Source organism: Lathamus discolor, chromosome 1 (genome assembly GCF_037157495.1).
Source record: "Lathamus discolor isolate bLatDis1 chromosome 1, bLatDis1.hap1, whole genome shotgun sequence".
NCBI lineage: Eukaryota > Metazoa > Chordata > Aves > Psittaciformes > Psittacidae > Lathamus > Lathamus discolor.
The window spans coordinates 8468267-8483320 of NC_088884.1; the positions used below are offsets into that span (position 1 = coordinate 8468267).

At 42.7% G+C, this 15054-nt stretch overlaps 1 protein-coding gene across 5 annotated transcripts in view; it reads left to right on the plus strand.

The window, feature by feature from the left end:
- Positions 1-15054, plus strand: part of PPM1H (protein phosphatase, Mg2+/Mn2+ dependent 1H) — a 166726-nt gene that overhangs the window by 58279 nt on the left and 93393 nt on the right. For all 5 annotated transcript variants that reach the window (XR_010613675.1, XM_065684378.1, XM_065684449.1 and 2 more), the window contains exon 2: positions 8369-8534. Coding sequence is in view for 4 of the 5 variants with exons in the window: in XM_065684378.1 (XP_065540450.1) it covers positions 8369-8534 (166 nt within the window). In the remaining variant the exon portion in view is untranslated. The remainder of the gene's footprint in view (positions 1-8368; positions 8535-15054) is intronic.

Sequence of the window (15054 nt, forward strand, 5' to 3'; positions counted from 1 at the left end):
ATAATGACTTTTAAAGAATAAATTAGCAGGTTGACTTCTCTCAGGTTATAGGGGCTTCACAATACCTGCTGCAGCAGAGGGATATTGTGAATAAGGCATTAGCTCTTATCTGTGGAAGTATGTACACTCTCTGTCACACTTGCAAGGATTAGCTTGGGGCTAATTTATGTTGACAGCTGCACAAAAGTGATTAGTACCGTCACTGATGAACTCTTGCTGTTAACTTTCACACATGCTAAATATGAGAGATAATTTTTTTTTAAGCTTGGACCAGTTTTGCATAAGCCATTTATCTTGATTTCTCTTAACCCTGAGAGAGCTGAGGCTGTGGTCTACAGTATCACAGCCTAGTGGCATGGGATTTACTGAAGTATTTTAAACATAGAACTTGCTTCATTGTAAGCTTAAGGAGAGCTTTTATTTGCATATCATTGGCATTGTTCTAAGGAAGAAAGGGTTTATTTGGATGTGCTTTCAAAAGTAGAACTTTAGGAAGGAAATTGCAGGGGGGAAAGTGGCATTTTGGTTTTGTCGTGCATCCTTGCCACATGTGAACATTCATTTATGCATTCTACAATACAACTAAAATATTTTAATTCAAATTAAGGATTTGGTTAAGTGGTTTTGAGTGTTGAGTAGTAGTTGATGTAGTAATAATAGCAATGTTGAGCTTGTAGGCAAAGTGAATATTTCAGAGGCCTGGATGCCCCTTGCTGTAGAGATTAGGGGCAGGCTGCTGTCCCTAACCTTTCCTCATTCTAACTAGTGCGATATGTGTATTTCTGTCACACAGCTGTGTGGGGACAACTGGACCTCCTATACAACCATTCCTTCTTCTGTCAGACCTCTGTATCTTCTGTGTCCTATTTATGAGGGATGCTTGTGGTTAAGACTGCCTTCAGCCTCACGTGCGCTAGGAATTGTACAGCTCATGGGAACAGGCATGAAGTGGCTCATTGCCCTTGTACTAGAGGGAAAGGAACAGCAGAACTTGGGTTCTTGTCTCGAATGTCAGTCCTACTGTGTAAAATGCAGTCAAAGAAATATTCACAGTCTAATAAACCATACTGAAATACATTCCTGTAGAAAGGTTCTTTTTCACACCTGTTTTGTTTTTAATGCTTTCCACTTCAACTTGAAGCACGAGCCTTCTCATACCACCCGAAGCTGATAAGCTTTCTTTGTCTTAACAAAATCTAGAAAAATCTAGCTGTGCATGAAAATATTAATGTTTTTGTGCAAATACACTGATCTGAAGGCTGAATTCAGACTGAATATGATCCATTCATGTAAGACGCATAATTTGAAGAACTTCCAAGGCAACTTTTTCTGTATACCATGGAAGTAAGTTCAGACCCAGATTAGCAGGATTTGAAAATTTAGCTATTAAGGAGGAGAAGAAAAAGGATGTAAGACTGTGATAGTGTTAGTTAGATTAGAAGGAATTGGTCAAGAGAGTGGTTTGTCTGCATTATCATCTTTACTGTTTTTTTCAGCAAGTTTTGAACAGACAGCCAGACAAAGTTGCTTTAAATAGGATGATGAGCAGTCTGACCTGGCTGCCTGTGTAATTTCACTGTGTTTTGTGGGAAATAAATGGTGGTTCTCTTACAGTGTCAAGTCCATCTTTACAAACTCTTCTTGCCCCCTCCTGATAGCTAGTACAGAAGGAGTGAGGAAGGAGAATTTGGCAACTAGTATTGTCAGCTGTGGCTGAGAGTGCTCAGCCTGAAGTAAGATTATGCTTAACCACGTTTGTGTCCCACCGGTCTGGCTCAGCATCTGCTCTGGGTCACTGTCCATTGTTTCTCTGATGTAATATCTGCTGCTAATTATCTAAAAGCTGCTCATCCCCATGTAGTGATCACAGAGCTTGCTCCATTACTGTGACCCACAGCTGTCTTGTTCCTTGTAGTCGCTTAGCACTTCATCTCTTTTGGGAAGTGTAGCTGGATGCTGTGTCACACAATAGCGTTTTGGGAAGTCCGTGGAAATAACATCAGAGTGGACTTCCCTTCCAAGACGTCATAGATTTCAGGCCAAAGACAAGCTGTGTTAGCAGTTTATCTTCATGTATGGTGAACTTGTGGCAGAATTTTTTAGAACTTGTGTTGGTTTTGAGTTCTTTAATGTATTTTAGATTTTGAGTATAAATGGTGTTTTACTCTGGGCCTTGCCTATTTTAATCCCAAAATTAGTCCTTATCAGCTAGGCAGGTGTAGTAGCTTCTAGCTTGGCCCAGTATACCAGTGCGATTGCTGGTAGGAGAAACCGTATTTTCATGCTCAGTCTTCCCAAGACTGATCTTTATGGCTAAACATTCATTTCCTCCTTGGTTAATAAAGTGAAGGTTTTATTCAGCCCCGTGGATTTAGACAACTGATTCAGGGATGGCTTCAGTTTCTGCCCTCAGTGGACGTTAGTAGTGGGTGTTTGTGTTTTGATGTGAGCAGTATGACAAAGTAATAAATGAATGAAACTGTTTAGGCTGCCTGAAAGGCTGCCTTTCATCTGCGGGAGGAGATGAACAGCTATGAGGAAATCTCTTTCAAGTCGATTCCCAGGGCAGAAATAAATCTTGTGTGAGTGAAGGGGAGAAAAAGCCACCTACCTGGAAATCTAAGACTAAATCTAAATGAGATGTCACAGAAGAAGTCAGTGGCATCCACTCACATGCTAATCCATTAAGGGGGGGAAAAGGGAGATGGGAGGAGAAAGAAAAGGCAGCAATATATCATTTTAAGACTGCTGAAATTATGTTCCTGCAGTTTTGCTTTATATAGTCTGTAGTCCATAGGTATGGTATTCATTTGTCTGCGTTACTTCTGTGTTGTTATTTGGGTTGGATGCAAGCTGGTGCTGGTGTCATACTCATGGTTGCAAGCTAGCACATGCCTACGACAGCTGGAATGAGGAGAGGGCTGGTGGTACCTTCTGGGAGGCTGGAGCCTGCCAGGCCTGATGAATTGATTTATTCAGTGTCAAGACAACTGCAGGGGCCCACTGCTGCTCTGAACCCCCAGCCCTAAACCAGTGCTTCTTGTGCACACTGCTGTTGTGTGAAATGCACCATTTCTGTCTGGCTATCTCTTCAAAACATGCTGGAAAAACTAAGCAAGAAAATAATGCAGGCAAACCATTCTCTGTTGACCAGTGTCCTTATAGTCCGGTCACCATTATCACAGCCTTACACCTTCTTCTCCTCCTTAATAACTAAATTTTCAAATCCTGCTTGTAGGATTTGCAATAAACAACAAACTGCCCATGGATGTATCAGGGTTTTTTCTACCTTCTTTTTCCTAACCCTTAGAAACCTAACCTCTTAGAAACATTTGCAGTTATTCCCATGTTCCAGTGTCACAGCTGGTGGGCTGCACAGATAACACACACACAGCCTCAGCCTTAATCTACATGGTACAAGCGCAGGCTGCACAGACATTTGCTCTGGAAGTGTTTGCGTCACGATGTCTTGACCCTCGTAACAGGTCTTACAGAGGACGTGGAACTGGGAATGCTGTCTACTACTGTGAGGAAGAACTTTGCCTTGGTAGGGGAGAAGCAGATAGATTTTGGGGTGTCCTATGGTTACAGGTAGTTGTCAGTTACCCTACAGCTTAACTAAACTGCAGGGGGTAGGTCGGGCTCTCTGCTTTTACAGGTTTTATTTCTTGGCTTGGGTAGGTCTGCAGTGTGTGTGTGGCCAGCTCCCACACTTACCCTGCTGTAACATAGCTCCCCAAGCTCTTGTAGCTCTCCTAGCCCTTACATTTCAAAAAGTGCTTCTTGCACACACTGTGGTTGTGCATTTGTGCTGAGCTCTTTGCCTTTGCCTTTTACTTTAGGTATGTTAGGTAGAAAATATTGTAGACTTGTGAGTTTAAACAATACAAGTACTTGGATGAGTACTTCAATTTTTTTCAGAATTGGAGACCTAGACCTAGCACAGCTTTGAACTTTTGCTGAAGCAAACACAACTTCATCTAATCACAGAGAGTACCACACAGGGAGGAGCAGAACAACCAACAAGTGTATGTACTGATATGTACTGATACCTATGTGAAAAAAAGCGGGCTGAATATAAATGCTTCAAAAGACTTGAGCTGATTTTGGAGGCCTTTTGGTTTGTTTGGTTTTTGGTTTTTTTTTGTCAGGAAACTGTTATCAAAACCTGTTTTGCGTTTGTTCAATTGGCCTGTTCTGGTTCTTGTAAGATAAACTTAGCATTTTGTAATCAGTGACCTTGGCAGAGGAGTTTCAGAGCTCTGCTTGATGAATGAAGAATAGAAGCACAGTGTGACCTACATTTCTGTTCAGTCCAATGGGATGTGGGGTCTCGCGAGATACCAGCAGAATGCTAATTGTGAGCCAAACAAACTAGCTGGCTTCTATCTGGAAGATTTGCTTTAAGCTGAGGACATGTTTGAGATTAGTCTCATAAAGTATTGAAGTGTTCATCAAGGCTGATGCAAGTAACTCTCGAGGTGTGACCAAGCCCCACCACCTCACTGTGCAGGCTTCAGGAAGCTCCTGTTTGCAAAGTAGCGTGTGTGTTTTTACTAACATTACTATAACATGAACTAAACCTTAGGATTATATATTTATTACTGAGCAATGTGTTTGACACAATAGAGACAGCTAATTCTGTAAAAAGAGGAGCTTCTGATCCAAATTGGATACATTATTTGGGTTGAACTTTGTGAAAGATTGGGTACAACTTGAGTGGATAATGGGAGAAAGGGGAGCAGGGATGGAAAGGAGTTGATCATGAATAGGTCTAATCAAACAGTTCCTTGAGGAATTATGGGGAGAGAAAACAAAAGCAAAAATTCCCTTGAACACGTCTCCGAATAAAAGCTAGGAAATAATATAGGCCTCAATCTTTTTTTTAATTCCTTTTTCCCTGCATATTATTATTATTACTATATTTATATGATGTAATGATCTATTTTAATTATTATTATTACTATTATTATTAGCATCCATGGTTAACTGAAGTGAGGATAACTGTATGATTAGAAGGCTTTTGGTGGGGGAGGGTTGTTTTGAGCTGTGTGTGAGAAGGTGGTGCTTCGTCTCCTGCTGTTTACTGGAGGATAACATTTGGAGGCAAACAGAAAAGGAGATATGAAGGGAAACTGAAAATCCCAGGAAGCTGAGGCACTTCCTCTGCGAAGGAGGGGGGTGGTAGATTTTCCACCAAAATGCTCATAGGTCTCATTAAGAGTTACCTTTTGGAGATATGAATATCTTGTTAGTTCTGCTTTGTTATTTCTGTAAGCAGCTTAGATGTGGTTTTTGTCCTGATAAGTTAAAGTCTGGGGGAGCAAGGAGGAAAGACAACAGTGAAATCAGCATTGGAAAGCTGTTTGAAAGAATAGCCTTGAGGAGGGACTTAAAAAGCTGCAGAGAGAAAAGGATTTCAAGAGGCACCAAAGACAGATTTTAAAGCTGAGTGGAAGGTGTTACCAGCTTCTGTGCTTGGCATCAAGCACCAACACATAGCTCCAACTTTGAGATAAAAAATCACAGGGCTTCACTGCAGCCCTTTTCCAAGGTTTGGCTATGAGATGGGATGTGAGAGTAGAAGAGTGGAGGGTCTAGATGACAAAGGCTGTCTGATGTAGGCACTCTTCTACTCACTTCCCATCTCACAGCACCCATAAGCACTGTTTTGACATTATGGTTAGTTCAAGTCTTAACAAGGATTTCCAAAATAAACTTAATTCTCTGATGGAGAGAGAAAAACTGGAATCTTGGGAGATAATGTGAAATTCTGGGAGGAAGCATGTTCACAGCCCCAGTACTGCCGCCTCAATACACTGACGTTCCAACTCCCACAGCTTCTCAGTATTCAGTCTTGCCAGGCTCCTCTCGATCATACTCTTTTCTAGCAAGGTGCTCGGTACACAGGTTCAACTTCAGGTCTTTCATTGTAGCTGACTGCCAACCTAGTCTGCTAGGTCACCTTGTTCTCATAGCTTTTCTAATGTATTCAGTGCCTTGACAAATTTTCTTGGCAAGTGCTTTGTAAAATGATACCATATTGTGCATAACTTAACACACTGTTAAACATCAGAACATCTCCTACCATATAAGTCGTGAAGTCCATTACTAAGCTCAGAAACCAGAGCAGCTCCAACAGTTGAATGATTTTCATTAGGAACAATAAGTAGTAAGAAGGCAGCAATTTTTGTAAGGAATCACTTTTGTCTCTACGTGTCTTCCACTTTTTTTTAAATGGGATTGCAAACAGCAGCATCAGTGAGGAGGCTGATCAGCTAAACTGGGTATTGATTAGCTCCTGATGTGATAAAACTACACTTTCTGTGCTGCTGCAGTGTTTAAATGCTTTGGTATTTGTGATTTTCTCCTCCCTCCCCCCCTACCCCCTTTCTGAATACATGCTTCTATTTTTCCTAATGTCAGGAAAATGTCGACTTTTCAGACTGGAGGCTTATAGCGTCTCAGTGTTTGATCTCCAGTTGCTCAAAGGTTAGGCACAACAGGGGGTGAAGTGGATAAACTGCTCCCAAGTGCCTCGCAACTAGATGCTCCTTCATCCCTGCTCTTTGTGTTTCACAAAATAGTTTTACTCACAGTTGGTGTTTATTTACCAGAAATACTTGTAAACAAGTGGTGGTTTTGTGCGTGCAGCTACCGGGCTGCAGTGAGTGACATTGGGCACTCTAAGGAAACCTTGAGTATTTGGAAGCAGTTAATTATAGTGGATGCATGTTTTCTTGGAAGACTGATTTTTCTACTCAGAGGTAGGAGTACTCATTTGTCACAGTCTCATATTGCTCCTTGGGAATCAAAAGAATATATTGCCTTTAGGCAAGGCTGACACAGAATTGACATTTCATCAGGAGCAGGCAAGCTGGGGCAGAGTGCCCTGCAAGCCTTCCTTCGGTTTTTGTTTTCCTCTCAACAGTCTTCAGCAAGTGTTTTCCTGTTCTGTAAAATGTTACTGTAGTGGAAACATTAGAGATCAAGAAGTCAGGTATGCCTTGAACTTTCTATCAGGATTATGATGTGCCTTCAAGCTGGTTTACTATCTGGAGAGGCAGCAGTTCTTTTTAAAGACATTGTGTGCCTGCTGTGAAACTTGGTGTTTGTCCAGCAGCGGAAATGCTGTCTCTGACTAGCAGTCAACTTGTTGGCTCAAACCTGGTAGTAAAGAGGAGCGGTTAGATGATACTTGTGAAAGAAGACATGCTTGCATCAAAGTGGCAATGTTTTCACTTGGTTAGGTGAAGTTATGGTCCTGGCTTACACAGGTTTTCCCTGTGTGAGCCCAGGACTGTCAAAGCACGTGTCTTACTCAACATGGTGTCAACCAATGCAAACTTAGTCAGTTTGTGATGAGGTTCTCATGTAGAAAGAGTGTTTGAACTTGGCTGGTCTGAGGTAGACGATAATAACCACAGTATCTTGGATAATGCAAACTTCTGATTATGTTTTTAAAATGGTGGTGGTGGAGTAGCTGTTATTTTAGCTTCGTCACTGATGGAACAGAGATGAGCAGTTGTGGTGCAAGTCTCTGGATACCTTTGGCTGTCCGGAGCTAGTACTGAGCTCTTAGTGCTCAGTTTCGTGCCTGCAACTCTTGGTGCAGATCTGCTGCTCTCTACACTGCAGGTGGGACAGAGGCGTAAGGGTTTGAGTTTTGTTATTTTGGGGTTTGTTCTGGAGATTGAAGGAGGACGGGTTATGTTGTTCTGCAGTACCAGAGGGGTGCACTTAGTATGCATCTCCCTGTTACTGTGGTACAAGCATGCTTGATTTGCATGTTGGTATACAAGGCAAAGACTTTCTATTTCCGTCACAGTGTTTCTAATACCTGCTTTTTAAACATAATAGCAGTGCATATTTTTCTGTGCCTTAAGCAGTAACAACTTTTTAGATTTATAGCAGGTGTTTTGTTTGTGCAAGACTTGGAACTTGGCAGAATGCACACCCTTAGCCAACAGATTCATTATTCACTGTAGCAGAGAGGCTGGCAGGTAGAAAAGCAAGTGGGGCTCTCATGTTACAGCTGGGAGGCATGAGTTTATCAGCCTTGACCATCAAGTAGTTCCTTTAAAGAAAAGCGTGGTATGCCTGCAGGTGAAATATGCTCATGGTGCCATTGTTTCTTGTTCACATAGTTCCATGAAAAATGCTTGTTATGCCATGTGTAGGTGTATAGAAACAAAGTATGTATGTGTATGTAGGTGTGTAAGAAAGTTGGAGTTTTTAATTCGGTTTGTATTTGTAATACTTTTGCGCTATAGTTCCATACATCTGGAGTCATGTCAGATACAATGAATGCTTCTGTGCTTTACTAACTTGGACACGTCCTCTGTTGTTTTTTGTTGTTTTCTCTTAGGGTAATAAATGCAGGGAAGAGCACGCACAATGAAGATCAAGCCAGTTGTGAAGTCCTCTTTGTCAAGAAGAAAGCTGGAGGAGCTAATTCTACACCGAACAAGAACTCTTCAAAACGGAGGTCATCGCTGCCCAATGGAGAAGGTCTCCAGCTGAAAGACAATTCGGTAAGCAGACTCCTGCATCTGGTCAGTGGAGAAGTACAAAATAAATATAAGAGGATGTGGCACTGTCACACTAAAATATGCTCACTGAATGGTTTATATATTTTCAGTTACTTCTGAATTCTCTCTGCTAAATAAAGAGCACTTAACTATGTTTTTCTTAGTTCTGCTCTTTGACTTTTGATTTCTTGTATCTAAGACATTTTAGTTTAAAGATGGGGAGGGGAATATTCTTTAGTTTCCTTTTTCCTTTAGTTTCCTTTTTGTTTCGTTTCTGAAAATACAATCCTGAGAAATTTACTGCTGCAGGATACTGTGAGTTTAGTGGCTGCGGTTGACTTGTCCAGTGACAGTCATTGCAAGCAGAGCAGTATCACTGTTTGTACAGTCATGCAATTTAATTAAAGGTCAGTCATCTGGGTTCTTTTCACTGAAGCAGTATTGCGTATAGCAAGGTTGGTTTATGCAGATAGAGTAAGGTCATCCAGCACATTGAGTTCAGTGAATTTAGTGGACTATGGCTCCTCTCTTTGTTGTGGAGAGGGATGTACGTCATGCACTTGTCTACTGGCAGTCATCTGCTATTCTTCATCTGTCTTGTTTCCTGACTGGCTAATTACTTCATCTGCTCTTTAAGCATGAGCTCAGGCTTCAGTGATTGATAGTGCATGTTCAATTCTGACATTTGGCTATGTAACACTAAATGCCCTATGTGAATGTTGGAGTTGGACACTGTGGATATACAGTCTTTCTGCTGCTGGGAGAGCACAAGTTCTCCTTAAGTGATAATAAGTCTTTCAGTGAATGGCAAGTACCCTTTCTTTTGTTTGGGTTTTATCTTTGTTTTGTGTTGTGTTTTTGTTTTAAACCAGGTTGTGATTAGCATTCTGCTTCAGTGTCTCCCTGAACCCGATGGCTTGGTAAACCTGATGGCTACATTGGGTCACTGGGGTCTTGAGCAACAAGTGTTGCACTGTGTCCCTCCCCACCTTTCACTCTTCCTTTTCTGTTCCATATTTCATTACTGCTTCAGCATTTTCAGACTCTTGACAGATTTTCCAGGTTTGCAAGTAGCTCTGGTTTTTATCTCTTTCAGTCTTTCCCTACATCACCTGTGTCCATTTCCATGTTTTGATATTCCTCACTGTATTTGGTTATGGGTTGGTTGTTTTTCAAGTACGTATTTGCACACTCCTGAATAAAGAATTGTGCCCCTGTACTTGCTGGGACTAGGAGTTCTGCATACAGTCATGCAAGGCAAAACAGAATGGTTGTATCAGTTATGTTTAATGAAGCAAACATTTGGCCACAGTACTTGTTCCTGTGTGTGAAACACACTGAGATAAGCAACAGTATGCTTGGTCCAGACAATGGGTTTGTTTGACACAAAGGGCATTGCTGTGTCATGCACACAGCACACTGCAAGGACCCCTGTGCAGACACCAGCCTGGGTAGACACATCTTGGTGCTGTGCAGAGGTACTAGTTTTGGTGTAACACCAAATTTGCCTATACTGAATTTGCCTATATTTTTCTATTTTGGGGGTACGCAGGAGACATAAAAAACTTTGTAGTGTTTTTTCACAAAGTCCAGTCCAAAACTGCCATCTTTGAGTAGTATCAAATACCTCTCAAGAGCAAGAGGCATGCTATGTTGTATGCTGCATGGTTGATCAGCTTTCTCAGAAGGAACTGTTTTCAAACATTACATAGCTAATATGCTTAGATTGCTTTAAAAATACAGGGATATAAAGCCATTTCATTACTGGAAATGTGTCTTCACTAGCCTTGATGGTATCCATCATTATGATCATCATACTGTTACAGTATCACAATGGTAGAGTCTCTAAACTGCGTATTTTTGAAAGCTGTTCTTTTTATGTTTTAAACTTCATGATTGTCATAGAATCATAGAATAGTTAGGGTTGGAAAGGACCTCAAGATCATCCAGTTCCAACCCCACTGTCATGGGCAGGGACGCCTCACACTAAACCATCCCACACAAGGCTTCATCCAACCTGGCCTTGAACGCTGCCAGGGATGGAACACTCACAACCCCCCTGGGCAACCCATTCCAGTGCCTCACCACCCTAACAGGAAAGAATTTCCTCCTTATATCCAATCTAAACTTCCCCTGTTTAAGTTTGAACCCATTGCCCCTTGTCCTGTCACTACAGTCGCTAATGAATAATCCCTCCCCAGCATCCCTATAGGCCCCCTCTAGGTACTGGAAGGCTGCTATGAGGTCCCCACGCAGCCTTCTCTTCTCCAGGCTGAACAGCCCCATTTTCTCAGCCTGTCTTCATATGGGAGGTGAGCCAGATCATCCCCATGGTCCTCCTCTGGACTTGTTCCAACAGTTCTATGTCCTTTTTATGTTGAGGACACCAGAACTGCACACAATACTCCAGGTGAGGTCTCACAAGAGCAGGATCACCTCCTTCGACCTGCTGGTCACGCTCCTTTTGATGCAGCCCAGGATTCGGTTGGCTTTCTGGGCTGCGAGCGCACACTGCAGCTGGCTCATGTTCATTTTCTCATTGACCAGCACCCCCAAGCCCTTCTCTGCAGGGCCGCTCTGAATCTCTTCTTTGCCCAATCTTTAGCTGTGCCTGGGATTGCTCCGACCCAGGTGTAGGACCTTGCACTTGTGGTTGAACTTCATGAGGTTGGCATCAGCCCACCTCACAAGTGTGTCAAGGTTCCTCTGGATGGCATCCCTTCCCTCCAGCATATCAACCGGACCACACAGCTTGGTGTCATCGGCAAACTTGCTGAGGGCGCACTCAATCCCACTGTCCCTGTCAGCAATGAAGATGTTGAACAAGACCGGTCCCAACACCGATCCCTGAGGGACACCACTCGTTACTGGTCTCCAGCCGGACATCGAGCCATTGACCACAGCTCTTTGTGTGCGGCCGTCCAGCCAGATCTCATCCACCGAGTGGTCCATCCATCAAATTGATATCTCTCCAATTTAGAAAGAAGGATGTCGTGTGGGACAGTGTCAAACGCTTTGCACAAGTCCAGGTAGATGACATCAACTGCTTTACCCTTATCCATTAATTCTGTAGCCCCATCATAGAAGGCCGCCAGATTGGTCAGGCAGGATTTCCGCTTAGTGAAGCCATGCTGGCTGTCACCAAGCACCTTGTTGTTTTTCATGTGCCTTAGCATGTTATCCAGGAGAATGTGCTCCAAGACTTTGCCAGGCACAGAGGTGAGACTGACTGGTCTGTAATTCCCCGGGGCTTCCATTTTCCCCTTCTTGAAAATGGGGGTTATATTTCCCTTTTTCCAGTTGTCGGGAACTTCACCTGACTGCCATGATTTTTCAAATACGATGGCCAGTGGCTTAGCAACTTCATTCGCCAGCTCCTTCAGGACCCACGGATGGATTCCATCAGGTCCCACGGACTTGTGCACGTTCAGATTTTGAAGATGGTCTCGAACCAGATCCTCTCCTACAGTGGGCCCAAGGTCTTCATTCTCACAGTCCCTACGTCTACCTTCTAAGACCTGGGTGGTGCAACCAGAGCCTTTGCCAGTGAAGACCAAGGCAAAGAAGTCATTCAGAACCTCAGCCTTCTCCAAATCCTGTGTAGCCAGTTCTCCCGAAAGCTTCCTCAGGGGGCCTGTGTTGTCCCTAGTCTGTTTTTTGTTTGCTACGTACCTGTAGAATCCCTTCCTGTTATCCTTAACAGCCCTGCCTAGGTTCAATTCTAGCTGGGCCTTAGCCTTCCTAACCTGGTCCCTAGCTTCCCGGACAACATCCCTGTACTCTACCCAGGCCACCTGTCCTTGCTTCCATTTTTTATAAGCTTGTTAAATGTCCAGCTGCCCTGTGTTATGAGAAGTATCTCACAGAACTTTCTGATTTCTTTTCCTCTTCTCACTGGTGTATTTCCTACTTTGATTCTGTATCTTTCATCTTGATTTTTGAATAAACAGCCACTCCCTTTCAGCTTCTTGAAAGAAACATTTTTATTTCAAATCTTCTGTGTTTTTCTTCTATTTCTGACTGTAGTTGTTTAATCCCAGCCAGCAGCTAAGTAGCTCACAGCCACTTGCTAACCCTCCTGCCCCACAGTGGGATGGGGAGGAGAATTAGGGGGAGAAAAAAGGTAAAACCTGGGTGTTGAGATAAGAACATTTTAATAATGGAAATAAAATATTGTAATAATCATAATGATAATAATTGTAATTAAAAGGGAGACAACAGAAAGAAATAAAACCCAAGACTGACAAGTGATGCACAATACAACTGCTCACCACCCACTGACCGATACCGAGACTGTTCCCAGGTAGTGATCAGCCACGTTCCCCCGGTTTATATGCTGAACATGCTGTTCTACAGCATGGAATATCCCGTTTCCGAGTTTGGGTTAGCTGTCTTGGCTGTGCTTCCTCCCAGCCTCTTGTGCACCTCCTCACTGGCAGAGCATGGGAATCATAGAATTGCAGAATGGTTTGGGTTGGAAGGGACCTTTACAGATCATCTAGTTCTGACCCCCCCTGCCACGGACAGGGACACCCTCTGTTAGACCAGGTTGCTCAAAGCCCCATCCAACTGGCCTTGAACACTGCCAGGGATGGGGCAGCCACAGCTTCTCTGGGCACCGTGTGCCAGCGCCTCAGCACCCTTACAGTAAGGAATTTCTTCCTAATATCTAGATCCCACACTTTCCAATACACCATCATCTTTCCTTTTGTCTTTTTGTATGTACACACAGATATAATTCCCTTAATCTGTGGACCTTCCCTGTAAAATATCTGTTAAGGTTTAGTCCATGACTTTGAGCTCCATCTGTCACTACAGTCTTATCAAGGCAGGAAAGATGGTGTGTGGTATTTCGACCTCAAATGAATGTAATGCTGAAGTGAGGGGTCATCTGCTCTGTATAACATAGTATACTGTTTTCATGCTACTTGTTACTGTGTTCTTTGTACCTTCTCTTCTTATCTACAGATTTGTTTTCTACATAACACTTGAATGAGTGCTACAGCACTCATTATTTAGCTGTGTAAAACCTGGTTTGCCATGTTATTAGACCGCATCTTGTGAATTTAAATTTGTAATGTATTTTCCCAAAACAAGCAGCATAGTTTTCTACTAGAGGGCAGTCTTACACTAGCAATTAGTAGGATTTTTTTACTTGGTACATTTTTTGCTAGTTGAATATACCTATATATATATATATATATATATATATATACATGTTTCCATAATGTGTCATATTTTTATGTTTGCATCTTTTTGTACTGTTAAGTACAATATTGTGGTTTCCCCTCACATAGCATTGTTAGCAAATATTTTTTAAGGAGTGTATGAGTTTGGTGTTAAATGTGCAACTTACTCTGTATCAATAGGATGTAGAAATACAGGCTTGAGACATTCCAGTGAACGGTATGATATTGTCCCAGCAAGTATTTAATAAGAAAGCCAGAGGCTGAATACTGGAACACCTCCCGTATGAAGACAGGCTGAGGAAGTTGGGGCTGTTCAGCCTGGAGAAGAGAAGGCTGCGTGGAGACCTCATAGCAGCCTTCCAGTACCTGAAGGGGGCCTATAGGGACGCTGGGGAGGGACTGTTCGTCAGGGACTGTAGTGACAGGACCAGGGGTAATGGGTTAAAACTTAAACAGGGGAAGTTTAAATTGGATATAAGGAGGAAATTCTTTCCTGTTAGGGTGGTGAGGCACTGGAATGGGTTGCCCAGGGAGGTTGTGAGTGCTACATCCCTGGCGGTGTTCAAGGCCAGGTTGGACGAAGCCTTGGGTGGGATGGTTTAGTGTGAGGTGTCCCTGTCCATGGCAGGGGGGTTGGAACTGGATGATCTTGAGGTCCTTTCCAACCCTAACTATTCTATGATTCTATGATTCTATGAAATGCCTCGTAGGAAATTCTACTGTAACACACAATCTGAAATAGTTTCTGAGTGGTAAAGCACTTTGTTAGAAATATTGAAGGAAAAAGGGATGAGGGAAGCAGTTTACTGAGTATTTGTCCTATAAAGAGAAAGTTTTCTTCGGTTCTTGTTTAGTTTTTAAAGTGTGGTGCACAAGGGAAATAGGAATTGGGACTTAAGCTGTCTCTTGATTGAACAGAGTCTATTTCACCATCCTTGGATTTTTCACTTCTTCAGCATAATCTTTTAGAAGACCACATGCCATCTTTGTTTTTCCCAGGTTTATGGGAACTGTGCAAAACTTGAATGCAGCTGCATCTGAGGTTGTGTGTTTAAAGGTAACCCCATCAGTGCAGCCCTGTGCTTTGGGAAGTCAGCAAAAAGGAGTCAGAGTTCAACAGGCTGGGTGCTGTTGTCATGGCTTTGACTCTGCAGGTGGGCTCTGCAGAGCTTCTGGGAGTAGGAAGAAGGAGGCGGTGGGCCAGAAATGAGGAGATGGAGAAGTGAACATTTATTTAGCCCCAACACACACACACACACACACAAATCAAAGGAAACCTGTTAAATAGTATAAATATGGTTTTCTTCTTGTAAGGGCAGGTGATAAACTGAGCA